At 37.3% G+C, this 15205-nt stretch overlaps 1 protein-coding gene across 8 annotated transcripts in view; it reads left to right on the forward strand.

Moving 5' to 3' along the window:
* HERC1 (HECT and RLD domain containing E3 ubiquitin protein ligase family member 1) overlaps positions 1–10336 on the forward strand; it is a 90309-nt gene extending 79973 nt beyond the window's left edge. For 5 of the 8 annotated variants that reach the window (XM_010571684.1, XM_010571689.1, XM_010571685.1 and 2 more), the window contains exons 69-77: positions 1287–1425; positions 1697–1866; positions 2249–2418; positions 2608–2773; positions 4075–4151; positions 4577–4829; positions 5064–5216; positions 6210–6515; positions 7424–8326. In XM_010571684.1, the coding sequence (XP_010569986.1) occupies positions 1287–1425; positions 1697–1866; positions 2249–2418; positions 2608–2773; positions 4075–4151; positions 4577–4829; positions 5064–5216; positions 6210–6515; positions 7424–7609 (1620 nt within the window). In that variant the 3' untranslated portion in view covers positions 7610–8326. Of the gene's footprint in view, positions 1–1286; positions 1426–1696; positions 1867–2248; positions 2419–2607; positions 2774–4074; positions 4152–4576; positions 4830–5063; positions 5217–6209; positions 6516–7423; positions 8328–10274 lie in introns of those variants that run through there. The other 3 variants (XM_010571691.1, XM_010571687.1, XM_010571690.1) reach the window with 3 other exon arrangements.
* The last annotated feature ends 4869 nt before the right edge of the window (positions 10337–15205 follow it).

The following is a 15205-nucleotide window of genomic DNA, read 5'->3' on the forward strand; positions in this document are numbered from 1 at the left end:
TTTTTCCCCCCCCCCCCCCCCCCATTTTAGGCATTTCCGTTATTTTATTTTTTATTTCCTGTGCTCTTACATGGTATCAGTTTGGGAAAGCACTTAAAACATTCTACCCAAATTATTTTAATCGAAGCTTTTTGAAAAAAATCACAGATTTTTACCTAATTCTTGAGCTATCATCAATTTTTTCAACATAGTAAAATTTATGGTTGGTGTCAGTCCGATTTGTGAACTCTTTAGATGCCTTTCATAAAGAAAATAGAAATTAACTTTTTTTTAGAGAATAATTGTTAAAGTCAGAAAAAAATTAGTAAGTAATAAATTCTCTCTTTTCTTTGGGGCTCTAATTTTATCCCTGCCCTTAAAAGTCCATTCTCCCTCACCCCTTATACAAGTCAAATTTTTGAAAGGACTTCAGCTTTTTGACAGTTTTGTGTGCTACAAGTATAAGAAAGAGCCTCTTGATATGTTAGCTGTTGGTGTTTCAGGAAGTTTTGGTGAAGCGTGTTCTCTGGTATTTCAGGATTGAGTTTTTGAGAAGGGATGTTGAGCAAGTTGTTTAGAATAATTTCTAAGCGGAACCTCTTTGGTTTTTGGGGGTTTTCTTTTTATAGGGTGCTTACTTTGTGTTTCTGGAAGAGAAAAAATTCTTAGGGTAAAAAATTTAGAGAAACTTCATTCTGAAAGCCTGTTTTATATGATTTTCCTTGCAGTGCAAAAAAATTTTTTTATATGAGGTGGTAAAAAAAAATTATACACTGAATGAAATGAAATTTTCACTTTTAGAATATAAAATTAGAATGTGATATGAAACTATCAGTACAAAGTTAAAACAGCTTCAGTAAATTTTCTCTTTACACAGATTGTGTTTTCATAAACTGTTGTAGGAATTTACATGCTTAAACAAAAATGGTATTTAAACGGCACAGAAGAGACATATGACCTATGTTGTCTATGCATGAGAAAGACCATGCAACATAGATGACTTAGCAGCATAGATTAGTTCCTTAGTCTGCAAGAGCTTGCAAAAAAATCTCTAGCTGTTTTAAGGTCTCTTTGACACCTAGATCTGCTACTGCCACTGAATATGGATGCAATATTCTATTGAAATAAAAGGTAAATGCTAGCATAATAAAAGATATATACAGTAAATAGTTTTTTATCCCAGTATATGCTGTAGTTAAATACTATTTCTTACCATTTGCTCTGAATTTTTGCTTAGAAAGTTTTAGAAATATCATCACAGTTGTTAATTCTTCTTTGTCCCTCTTACATTTGTTATAAATTGTCAGCTTGGACTGGGCCATACCAACCATGTCAGAGAACCAACCCTAATAACAGTCCTGCAAGGAAAGAACGTTCGACAAATTTCAGCAGGACGTTGCCACAGTGCTGCCTGGACAGCTCCACCTGTTCCACCAAGAGCTCCAGGTAAAGAACTGAGATTGTATGGTCATTTGATTTAGTCTTTGTGCTTCCTGGGGGACGACTGCAACAAGTACTTCTGAAGATTTGGAGCAAAATTTGTTTTGTTTTATACTGATGCAGGTTTTCAAATTATCTTAGTCTCTTATTTTTGCTGCTGTCATGGTTTAACTCCAGTAGGCAGCTAAGCACTGCATAGAAAATCAATTCTATCCCAGCCAAAACCAGTTACAGCTATCCTTTATGTAATAATGCTTTTTTTCTTTTTCTGTGGTAGGTGTTTCAGTGCCTTTACAGCTTGGTTTACCTGATACCATTCCACCACAGTATGGGGCACTGAAAGAAGTGAGCATTCATACAGTAAGAGCAAGGCTCAGACTGCTGTACCATTTTTCTGACCTCATGTACTCTTCATGGAGATTACTTAACCTCAGTCCCAATAACCAGGTAAAATTCCGTTTGGAAAAAAAAAAAAAAAACCAGCTCGGCGGTGTTGTGTTATGCCATGTCACTAGAGAGTTTCTGACCAGATCAAGATGGATCTTAGTAATAGGTTCTATAGGTTTTTCATAATAAAGAAAAAAATATATAAATCTGGATTAAACCAAACTCTGTCAAAGTATTGTTACATATTTTCGCTTGTGCTAACATTGACATGTCAATGTTTCAGTTTCCAAAAGCTTATTAGCCTCAAAGCTAAAACCAAAAAGTGCTAACCTGTTTCCTGAAACATTGAAGTGCTAGTGATTACTATGAAGGTTTTTATTCTGTGAAGAGTGGAACTAATATCCTGTATTAATATGTTTATTCTCATACTGCTTTATTGCAGAACAGTACATCTCATTACAATGCTGGAACATGGGGAATAGTTCAAGGACAGCTAAGGCCCTTGTTAGCACCACGAGTATACACGCTCCCCATGGTACGCTCTATAGGGAAAACTATGGTGCAGGGGAAAAATTATGGGCCACAGATCACTGTGAAAAGGATATCAACCAGGTCAGTATTGTATTCACAGGCGTTGTATTAGACTGCAAATGAATACTGATATTCATCCTTTTTCCATACCTTTTGGCATACTGAGCTCTTTCTGTACAACTTTGTTAATCAAGTGACTTCGGTAGCCTTTACGTGTTTATGAGTTACATTGTATGGCTGTGTCTTTTTTTTTTTTTTTTATTTTGAAAGAGGTCGGAAATGCAAGCCCATTTTTGTACAGATAGCAAGACAAGTGGTAAAGCTGAATGCATCAGACCTTCGCCTACCTTCGCGCGCCTGGAAAGTGAAGCTGGTTGGAGAAGGAGCTGATGATGCAGGTGGTGTGTTTGATGACACTATTACAGAAATGTGTCAGGTATGAAAAGTCTATTACTTCAAAACGCCTGGGTTGAGATTTTGTTCTCTGTGGTGTCTTTTACTAATTTTCAAATTTCTATTGTGCAGCATAGCAAATACTTTTGCTTTAGTCCTGAGCCCACAACACTAGAGCTGCCTACCTAGGGATGTCTCTGAGGATAAAGAAATCTTCCTAGATTGTGGCAAGGAGATGCCATAAGGCCACACTATAACTAGTGTTTACAGTAGCCCCTCTGGGATTCTGAGATGGCTCCTGCACAGTATGGAAGCATTTTGCAGCCCCCCCATTCTGTCCAGCCAATACCTTCTATAAGAGAAGTTGTACTGCATTACATGATTACACTACACTGCATGCATACAATACAGAAACACCTCAGGCAGGTGTTTCTCTCATACCCGAAGATACGTGTCACCTCTCAGATTCAGTGCCGGAAAGGAGATCAGTAGAAGAAAGGATATTGTTGCTGTTGTCAACATAGCTGTCTTTTCAGATTCCCCTGGGAACTGAAGGCTTCAGACTACCAGCACTAAGATAAAACTGGTCAATGCTAATGTGTACTGCTTATAATTTTAAAGATGTGTCTTGGCCCTGTGACACTACTATGATTGTAGCCAGGAGAAGGATTCAAGGCAATGCTGGCTAGAGAATTTTGGTTGTTCCTTAATCTTCCAGGCACCTCAAAACCCAAAGAATGAGGATTAGTGAGGATAATTAGTATATCTGCTTAGTCTGGGACAGGGCAACAGCTACAGATAGGCCTGGAGCTGGCATTAGAGTTAGGATACAGGATGGAAGAAACTGAAGAACTCCACTTATTAATGGAATTTCTGAAGCCTGTAAGACTAGAGCAGGGTTGATTCAGGTAAGGACTTGAGGTATAATTTTGGGTTCTTTCCTAGGCAGTTTACATTAAGTATGAGGTGTGATGAGGGTTCAGAACAGAATTTACTGAAAAATTTGCTTCATTTTTGGTTCTTGAAAAGCTGCACCGGTAGGGTGTATAGCTTATGGCTTCTGATTATTTCTGAAACAGGTACCAGGAATGTATCACAGAGCAGTCACAGTAAAATAACCATTACAGTCTGATGTAAGGGCAGGTCTTAAAATAAACGTATTTTTATTACTAAAAATCATCCCTTGCATGTTTACTTTTTCTTAAAGGTTTCCTATTAATTTGTAAGTAGTAATCACCACTATAATGGAATAATCTGTCTTGTAGTGCTGTAATGTCATAATGTTTCTGTAATAGGTTTGTTATCCTTGTGTCTGAGAAGGCTTTTTTGTTGTTGATTTTTAAGGAACTGGAAACTGGAATAGTAGACCTGCTTATTCCTTCCCCAAATGCTACAGCTGAAGTAGGCTACAACAGGGATAGGTAAGTTGTCCAGGATTTGTTTTTATTGCAGATGTTAGTGGGTGAAAATTAAAATCTTCTATTAACTGGTTTTTACCTAATGATGAGACTTCACGATTGTCTCTAGTATATTTTTTCCTTCAGGTTGTGATGTTACTTTATTGTGGAGGAGAGGGCACGTTTTTAATATGAACTTGCTGGATTGCTGATGGCAGAATTCAGAGTAACATCAAGAATGCCAGCCTTTGTGGTCAGAATTAGTTCTGCCCATCTCAGCCTCCATTATTTTAACAGCTAAAGAGAACAATAATCTTATTTGGACACCTCTTGCTGATAATTCTGTTGACAGTTACTACGCTGTGCTTAGAAATGTTTTGGTTTTTACTTCTAATGAAGTAGCATAGAAATAATACTAGAGTATTTTCACTGATTCTTTGTTCTTTCAGGTTTCTCTTTAACCCTTCAGCATGTTTAGATGAACATCTGATGCAGTTTAAGTTCTTGGGTATTCTCATGGGTGTAGCTATTCGTACAAAAAAGCCATTAGATCTTCATTTGGCTCCAATGGTCTGGAAGCAACTTTGTTGTATCCCACTCATCTTGGAGGATTTGGAGGAGGTAGATCTGCTCTATGTGCAGACCCTCAACAGCATTCTTCACATTGAAGACAGTGGGATTACTGAAGAAAATTTCCATGAGGTGAGATATGAAAGTTGGAGCTTTTAGCTTTATTCTGAAAGCAGTTACTTTATCAGATTGACCTTAACTTTAGTGTTTATATAATTCGATGTCTCCTGTTACTGGGATAACAAGCACTTCATATGCATTTGAAATAGTTGTGATCTTATTATGGCTCCAGGTGACTGATAGTAAAATATTAAACTTGGATCACTAGAGTGACTTACGCTGAACATTTCCTGTTTTGCATAACAGATGATTCCTTTAGATTCTTTTGTTGGCCAAAGTGCTGATGGCAAAATGGTTCCCATAATTCCTGGAGGGAACAGTATCCCACTTACCTTTTCAAACAGGAAAGAATATGTGGAGAGGGCAATTGAGTACAGACTTCATGAAATGGACCGTCAGGTAAGAATCTCATTGTGACCCTATCCCTGTTGTTAATGCAAACAGTGTTTTTGATTTATGCAAGTTTCCATTACAATTTATTTGGGAATAAGGAAAGCTCGGCTTTCTGCATCTTGCCTGGGTCCCTGTGGTTTCCCGCCCCACAACTGTTTGGGGGTTTTGTTTTAAATTAGTCCTATTTTTCTTAGTAATTGCTCAGTTGACAAAAGAGCGTTAGAAATCAGAACTCATCTTTCATTAGAGTCGCCCCACTGCAACTGTCAGCCCCACTTGAGAAAATAACCTGCAGTGGTGCATGCTGTGCACTGTAATTAGACATTATAGCAACATGGAGACTAGCGAAAGTAAATATTATTGACAAACATTTAAAACTATTTCTCTTCTCCTTTAGCACAGAAACTACAAATATTTCATTATATATTTTGAGAAGTGTTAATTACCTATTTGCATACTTTTGTGTATTTTGTCATTTGTATAGTGAAGCTTGTGAAAGCAGTGTACTAATCACATGCTAGGAAAATTCTTTTCCTTTTTCTCAAGATACAGATGCATGCATGATATTATCTGCATTAGAAAAGTAACTTTCTCATCAGAGGTACCAAATCCTAAGTATTCTAGAACAACTATGGACTTCTTACAAATGTGACTTTGTGCCAGCTTAGATGTATGGTATTTACACAGTTTTTTGGTTTAGCCATCATCATTTGTGCTGCTAACTTGTACTTTTTTAAGTTCTGTTTTTTATCAAAACATGTTCTTCAATGTGCAATTACAATTAAAAATACCTGTAATATTTATTCTCCAGGATTTTGAGAGAGGATACAACCCTTGCGGGGGATGCATGTGTGGGAGGTTGTTCGTGGCAGATGTTCTATAATTCTATCTCTTTATCCCATTTCTCAGCTGATACGTTACTTTTGCATTTGCGTGGTACAGTAAGTAGCAGAGGTAAGACAATTGCACTTCAAATGTCTCTTCTTTTTGGGGCAATAGGTGGCTGCTGTAAGAGAAGGAATGTCTTGGATTGTTCCAGTTCCTTTGTTGTCTCTTCTGACTGCCAAGCAGTTGGAGCAAATGGTCTGTGGAATGCCAGAAATATCAGTTGAAGTTCTGAAGAAAGTTGTGCGATACAGAGAAGTTGATGAGCAGCATCAGCTAGTACAGTGGTTCTGGCACACCCTTGAGGAATTTTCAAATGAGGAGAGAGTCCTTTTCATGAGGTTTGTGTCAGGAAGATCTCGATTGCCAGCCAACACAGCTGATATCTCTCAGCGATTCCAAATAATGAAGGTTGATAGGGTAAGATCCTGTTTTCTTTTTTTTTTTTTTCTTTTCTTTTTTCATTTGGTTGTCCTGCCTAATATAATCTGTCCTTTGGAAATAGGAGACAGGTTTCCATAATTGTAAATTTACAGACAAAGTATAGGATGGGATATGCTCTGAGCTGTTAAAACCAAACATTTTAATTGTGTAGAAGGACATACACTGCATGAATTGCATCTTAATTCATTTGGTGCATTTACTATAGTTACACGATTGGAAGTCAAGACAAGTTCTTGTACAAGAAACAAATCATCTTGTATTGTAACTTGTCCACAGTCAATTTTCTGTTCCAATCTCTTTTTTCCTTTGATAATTTTCACTTTTTTTTTTTTTTAAGTTTTAAATCTGTTTAAGTGGCAACATATGACCACTAGTGAACTCTACAGTCTTAAAACCACTGTAATGAGTTTACAGTATGTTACTTTACATACAGGATGCATTCCTTTGACATTACTTTTGGTTTTTGTGCAGTGAAAGCGCATTCTCTGTGAACTACATGAATCAAAAACTTGGCAAAATCTAAGATAACAGTGATCTTTGGTTAGGTGTTTCTCAAATTGCCTCATGTTAAGGCACACTATGGCATGTAATTTGAATGTTGCTTGGTATCTTCTAGTGGGCTGATAAATAGTAGTGCGATCAACTTTTCAAATGAATTATTTACAGAGCAGGTGATACAGCAGTGGTTTTGCACATACTCAAGGATGAAACAAGTGATGTAAACAAGGGAGGATAGTCTGCTGCTTAAAAGGAATTTGGAGATAGAATGTGAAAATGCTGAATGATAGAGGCAAGGAAGGGAGGGAGCAATGAAATATGGATATGTTGCATTTTATGCTTCATTCACAACTTAACAGTGTCCCACCTTTTATCCATTTCTACAGCCTTACGACAGCTTGCCTACCTCACAGACTTGTTTCTTTCAACTGAGGCTCCCACCTTACTCCAGTCAACTAATCATGGCAGAGCGTTTGCGCTATGCAATCAATAATTGCAGGTCTATAGATATGGACAATTATATGCTCTCACGGAATGTGGACAATGCAGAGGGCTCAGACACAGATTATTAACATTCTGTGAACAAAATCATCTTCCTTTTACTACAAATAGTGCCCTAAGTCCAATTCATTGTTGACATAATTTTACAGTAACCATAGATGTTTTAGAAGCATAAAACCAGATGTTAATAGACAGTGGCCACATTTTAGTTAATCTAATTGTAACAAAAAATTAGATGTTTTTATTTTTTTGTGATTGTAAAAAAGAAAAAAATGAAAAAGAATACAAAAAAAAAGTATGATCAGTAAGTTTTTTCTCCTTTTTTGGGCACTTTTGATAAGTTTGCATGGAGACATTTTGGTGCATTTTTGTTGGGAATAGTACATTTGTAAGCCCTCCCAGTGAACATGAAGAGTTGTACATTGTGTATAATTGTTCATTAGCAAGGACAGTTTTACATGAATATTCACATATTTATTTTGTTTTAATTTGAATTGCCTGTGCAGGGTTCCTTATGCAGAGAAAAAATAAAGCAAATTCAAGAATTGGTTGCTTGTATGCATTTGTGAACTGTGATTGGTTTACTCAGTCTTCATACTTTTATATTTTGTCTCAGGAAACTAGTATTACAGTGTTTAGACAGGACATGACATTTGAAGCATCTTAAAATGTTTTATCTTCAACGGATCTGATGTGTAGTACTGTGCTCTGCATTCTTAATGTCTTTGAGGTACTGGCTTTTTCGGGTATACCACTATTTATTCCTCGTACTTCAATACAAGTTAACATTGTACTTGGTTCCTTCTTGATTTTCATTTAAACATTTTTCTCCCCCAGAGTAGTAGTTGTTGACAATAATAACAAACTGCCACCTTGACTGAGAAACCTTTAAGTCTTTTGTAAAAAAGAAAAAAAAAATCCTTTTTAATATACAGATTGATATAGTTGATTCCTGGACAGAGTACCAAAAAATTGAAGTGACAGGGTAGTAGTCGAGGCTATGGATTTTATGTAAGTTCTTAGTTTATGCCTTTGGGTTTAGTAAACATCATGTGTTTGGTCTCATTTTGTTGCAGTTGTAATTGTATTATGATCAGCAGGGTGGGGCTTACACTGTAATGTTCATATTTGGTTAGGACAGTAATGTACTGTACAAAGAAATTTTTGTTCTGTGTCTTAGGGCAGTGCTGAAGAATAGATAATTCCCCAGTGTCTCTATCAAAAACATGATTTGTGTCAAAATACAAATGCTGCTTGGTGTTCAGGAGCAGGATTTACCTAGGCTGAGGAAAAGGGTAGAGTCTGTCCCCTGGTAAGTCACTGCTGCTCTGCCCTGATTTTTTTCCCCACCTCATTCTGACTGAACTCCTTGGTAAGGATGCCGTGGGACCTGAGGACTAGCAAGAACATTTATTAACTTGATCTCACCTGGGACAAGACTGGTCTATCAGAGTCTGGAGAAGAGGGTAGAAATTCATATTGTTTTCCCTCATGTGATTGTTGTATGTTAGCAGGGATTGATAGAGAAACTTCCCGGTTGTTCGAGACGGCACTGGTATATTGCGGCCAGCTAATAGTGGTCAAAGGGCTGACTTGATAAGCTGTAAAAATTTGCAGATCTGGGTTTTGTCTGGTGAAGTTCTTCCAGTTAGGATTAGTTGTTGAGTCATGAAAAACGCAAAAGGTTCTTGAGCTATGACCAAGAATCAGACTGCAACATGAAACATCTAGAGGGGGGCTTTCAGCAGTGTTGGGAGGAGGGACTCAGGGCTCTGAAATCATGCAGACTTAGTCTCCTGCCTCATTATTATGGTTCCAAATTGGAAGATTTTGGTGTCCCATCACTATGTTGCAGGGGAATATATTCACATCTTGGTCTAAATTTATAGGTGTAATACATAAAAAAAAAATAAAAGGTTACAAATAAAAGGGGAAACTGCTATATAAAGTCCTGTATTATTGCATACTAGACTTTGTTTATGTGTCTGAATTAGTGCTGCTAATTTGTCAGTCTGTTTAAATCAGGCACAGAAAATAATAGAACTGTGCCTACAGTTTTGCATGGACTATGCAGTTGGCTTCTTGGATAATGAGGGTCTTTTTGGAGGCAGTTTACAGTAAAGTGAAAGAGGATGTTGATACTGGTGAATATTGATGTTGATTAAAGGATTGTGTTTGATTGCTTTATTTGAGACTTTTTTATTGATTGTGCTTGCCCTTTGAATATTCTATCTTAGCATCATTAAAACTACCAAGTGCTTAATTATTTTGATTTTATCCTACTGGGTTTTTTCACCATAATTACATTGTGGGTACATTCCTTTTAACCTGCTGATTGACGTTTTTCTGTTGCTGAGGCATCTGAGACTGGAATCATGTTCACGTTTCTTATATAATGCTTCTTATACGTAATTGCATATGAAGATATCAAATGTACAGCACCGATTATGTCCTACTATTGGAGACCGATTCCGACTTTGTCAGTTTAATGTATGGGCGTTTTATGTATGCAAACCTCTCCCTATATAGAAAGGGGAATAAATATTACTAGCGTATGTCTGCATTCTGTAGTATAAGTAGGTCATATATGCAGTTATTTAAAGAAAAAAATATGCAACTCAATCTTGTAGCAAACCTTCCAGTGGCAGCATTGTTGCATTTGGCAGAGTTGGCTGTAGCAAGGTGGACTGCAAGCGATTTCCAAATGTCATACCTCATTTCCTTTCCACCTTTCAGCATTGGATGAGACATGTATGACTGAAGCAGGGAGTATCAGTGGTAACAAATGCATGTCAGAGGTAAGAACAGGTGTGTGACAATGTGTTTTATCTAGACCCATTTCAAATTAATATGAGATACGGAGGTACAGTAAGCTTAGAAGTGTTGAAGTCTAAGCATAACTAGAGAAAAACAGCTCGAAAAGTTTTAGCCAAAAGTAATGTGCTGGGTAGGTATTATATAGGCAAGCACTTAGATGCCAAAAGCCTGTGTCGCTTGTTGAACATGACTACTATTTGCTGCTGCTTGCTTTTTGCTGTACATGAGTAGTACCTAACCTTTTCCTTACACCTCAGGTAACTCTCAAGAAGCACTCACTCTCTCTGGTTTATAAGGCTGTTGCTTCATGAAGCCCATAATATCTGTTTCTCATCCTGTTTTTACCTTGGGATTAAGTAATTTCTTCTCTACCACCTCTGGTATTTCCAGTCATTTTTTCCCCACTTCCCGACCCCCCCCGAAATACATCCCTAGCCTTTTGGGCTATCAGCTGGATAGCCCTTTGAAACAGGTAGGCATGCTACAACAGAGAGAAGATAAACAGCCAGTCCCTGAGACTAGACGTAGGCAAGTTACTTTTAACTGGGTGAAGGTGAAGCCTCACTCTTTCTGGAGCTAGCAGTAGTACTGTTGGTTCATCTGACAAAGCTGGAACGTAGCAGTAGTTGGAATGCGTGCCTGTCATGCTGAGAGGGGACCGGTAAGAGCAGAATGTGTTCTTGAACAGTAGTATTTTCTAGAGAATAGGTGATCAGGTCAGGTCTGGAAGTTTGATTTAGATCTGTCATTTAGCCCTTTTGACTGGGTGATGGAAGTTTAATGGCAAAAAAATACCGCTGCTGGTAAGTAAGCAGTTTTACTGTGCTGCAGGACTTTGCTTAATTTCCTTTTACCAAGGAAAAATTTCCTTTTGCCAAGCTGAGCTATGCTGTCACAGTGGAAATCTGAAGGGTCTTCTGGATGTTGCTTTTCCCCTATTGTGTAAGAAAAGACACAAACTTTTGATAATGAAGTCTTGTTTGCCATGTTCATCTGATAACCTGATGCAGCTTCCAAGTAGGCATCTTGGTTTATTTCACCTTTCTTTTAGTACTTTCATAAAATGATAGATAACAAGCCTTCCTCCCTCTATACCTGGTACATTAGAGTTAGGGTCTGTGAAGAGTAAAAAAAATGTTTCAGTGATGTTAAGAGAACTTTGATGGAACTCAAATGGCTTGGAACTAAAGAAAACTGCTAACATGCTTCTGTCCTTACATAATACTGTAAGTAAAATGTAATCATTATATACTGAATTTACAAATTGGATTGCTAAGAAAATTTATTATTGATGTTGAAAAAATTTATCAACATAACTGTGTTCAAGTTTTACCATGTCATGAACAAATAACCCCATTCAAGGAGGGGAAGAGCAAAGCAATAGGACTCCGGAGTATTTGTACACAAATAGGCAAAGAAACCAAGTGGGAGAGTGTTTCAAGGCCCTTTTTAGCTCTGTAAAGTAAAAAAACACAAAACCCACACCACCACTTCCCCACCCAGCCCCCCCCCAAACAGTCCTGATAGAAAACTGGCAAAAAGGCATAAATAATATGTAGACAGATGCAAACCTGCTTTCACATCTTGTAGCTACTTGAAAATCTGTTAGGTGTTGCATCTGCAGAGATACATCTTTTATCACAGAGTGCTTAGAGAGCTGGCATCAAGAGAAGGTCTTTGGTTAGTAATGTGACTATATAGAATTCCTACCTTGTTTTGGCTTGTCAGCAATATATGAAACTGGTGTTTTTTCACCAGTTTTGTATCCAAGGTAGGAATTGTGTCAACATCCCAATTTCCACATCACAATCAAGTTTGTTCAGCCCAGCAATCTCCTTTCAAAGTTGTAAATGCTCTGTTAGGACTGCTGTTTGTCTTTCCTGTCTGTGCTTCCAGTTTTGTTCCTTACTTTGTAGTGCATAAGGGTCCTACTTAGGAATTCCTTTAGGAATTCCATTCCTTTAGGAATGAGTTAATGAAATACCAGAATATTACAGTGTCATGCCATTAAATATCTCTAAGTTGTAAAGATGCAATAGTGAAATTATTTTCTTTATTTGTCTTCTGGGTTGTTTCTTACTCCTACTGATTAAGTATTTCTCTAGAATTTCAGCTCTGTTTGACTAAGTTTCTGTAAAGCTGTGATTTATTTCTTAGCCCAGCCAAATTAGAGACTACCAAAGGATATCTGTGGATCAATTAACCAGGATGGAAAGGAGCAAGTATGTTCACTTACATTGAGAGCTGTAAAGTCCTTTTTCTGTTTTTGATGCACCACATAAAGAATGTTTTCAGGAGTTCATAGCTAGCTCATCAGTTTTCGCAGAGGAAAGAATAAACCCTAGGTTTTTGTAGTCTATTAAAATATTTCTGCTGAGATTGTTTGAAACTTATCTTCCTAGAGAAACTGATTGGAAATACAATTTACAGTACTATTCTTGCAATAACAATTGACTTCAAGTGGAATTTTGATAGCGTGTTTCTTTCTGTTCAAACATGAACAAAAGACAGTGTATCAGTTGGAATAAATCTTTCAAGACTACCTGAGGCATCGGAGCCAAGCTCTCCATTATGACACCCCAAGCATTTCCTCCATGTAGCTTTAATAAAAGGAGCAACAGTATTGTAAAAAGAATACAGCAAGAAATTGGAAAAATCAAACCAGTTATTCCTAAGTATCTGAGGCCTAACTTCAGAACTTGTTTCTACAGTTTAGATGCCAATGAGAGGGGAAAAGGTCTGCTTTACTTCAGTAGTAGTTTTAAACATTCTTTTTGTTTTAGAGAGGTAATACAGTCACGCTGTTCTCGAAATTTAAAGAAGAACATGTATCATGTTAGACATTTGTGACAACATTTAATAATTTATTAAATAGCAATTTAAGAAGTCACAAATTCTGATCCTTAGAGGAAAAGCTAGCTCTTGTAGTCTTCCAGTTATATAAAAGATTAAAATGTAGATAAGTAGTAAGTGTGCAAAGCTACTGTTAAAATGCAACAAAGCTATTGGATTATTTTAAACCATTAAAATAACCATTATTCAAGTCTTGATATACTTGAATTCCAGCGATGCGAGTTCGAGTTCATGTGTTTTTAACTAGCAAATTTCATCAGTGTTTTGTTACCAGTTCAGTAAGATAAATTATCAACAATTGCAGAGCCCGTCATGTAAATGAGAAACAGGCTTACTATGGTATATGTACATAGATTGCTGTAGTGACAGTCTTGAATAATCGTTATGTAATGGAACAGAAACGTTGACTGTCTTTATGCGACAGAACAGTATTTCCAAAAGTTAGTATTTCTAAATTTGCTTGAATTTTAAGGATACGCACACTCAGGTATTCCTACTCTGTGTAAGGTTTTAATTTAAAATTAAATTTAAACTGCTGTAGACTTCATTGTGATTTAAGCTGGAACTATTCAGGATCCATAGTTTGTCAAACTGGTCTGTTATGCAGCCTTCTGTTTGACAGCTAAGCTGAACTGACATCTGGTCCTCTAGGGGAAACTAAGTTATCGGTAGCCAGATTTAACTATCTGTCATTCTTAGTAAGTGTAAAGTTCTTCAGTGGATTGTATTGAATGGGAGAGAGAGATTTAAGGTAAATACAAGTTCAGCGGCAGAGTCAGCAAGAATGGGCAGGATTATATATTATGGTGTGCTCTCGAGGAGTCAGAATTCTGACTTCATATTGCTGACCAAAATGAAAAATAACGGAAAGCAGAACTTGAGGATGTGCTCCCACATAGAGTAAAGCACAAAGTTTGAGATGGGGTGCCTGAATAATTCAAACTGGATGATCACAGTGATTTTTCTGTATTGTTATACTGAAACAGACTCGACAAATAAAACTTTTGACAGGTTACTGCAGTACAGTTGACATAGTAATGTGGCACTCAGAAACGTTTACCTTTCCTCAGGCAAAAATCTGTAAGTGCGTAAAGAGTCTTGAAATGTGGTGTTACCAGTCCCGAGTACTTGATACCGTGACCAAATCGCAGTGTGTTGTATCAAGGCAGATTTTATACAGCAGAATAAAACTGTGCCAACCTTTGGTGTCAAATTTTGTAGATGATGCCATAGCAACCCTTCATAAAAAAAAAGAAAAAGAAAAAAAAAAGGCTTCACTTCCATGTAGCAGAGCAGCATGCAGGAAAGTGACAGCCTTGTGGTTTGGGATGAAAATCGCTATTTTTTTTTTCCTTTGCAGTGAGAAACAGGTATTCATAAAGATCTCTACTGTAGTGTGTTCCTAATTTAGCGTTTAAAGCTATGGGTTGTTAAGTCACTGTCTTTTCCTGTGGGTTAGTACTGTCAACTAGTTCATATTGCGCTTCTTTTAGTGTCAACTTTAAAAAATAACTCGGTGTATCTTGTCGAAGTACATTATGCAGAGGGTCAAACTGTGTTTTGACTGTGTATTGCCATGCATCCCTCATTTAATAAATAAGCCTGACAAATCAGCTACAGATGTTAATCACTGAGGAAGTGATGGTTGTCAGGTACTGTGCTTTTGCTAGGAGGATCTTACATGGTGTGGTTACCACCCTTAGTGGATGGAACGACCATACGGATATATCCTATAACAGAAATTTATCAGTCCTTCCCTGAAATTTGTGTAAATCATACAGTTACTCAAGCTCCATCTGCTGTGGCTTACATGAGGAGTTTAGAAAGCAAGAGGGCCCACTCTGAGCCTCGTGACTCAACAGGAGGGTCCTCCTTACTCTTTGTATCTCTTCCGTTAGACTCAAACCGTTGACCAAGTCTAATACTGGATCCAGCCGCACCTAGGCTCTATAGAGTTTAGAAAGCAAGGGGGTCCACTCTGAACCTTGTGACTCAAC

This window comes from Haliaeetus leucocephalus, unplaced genomic scaffold (genome assembly GCF_000737465.1).
Source record: "Haliaeetus leucocephalus isolate CR32 unplaced genomic scaffold, Haliaeetus_leucocephalus-4.0 Scaffold339, whole genome shotgun sequence".
NCBI classification, from domain to species: Eukaryota; Metazoa; Chordata; class Aves; order Accipitriformes; family Accipitridae; genus Haliaeetus; species Haliaeetus leucocephalus.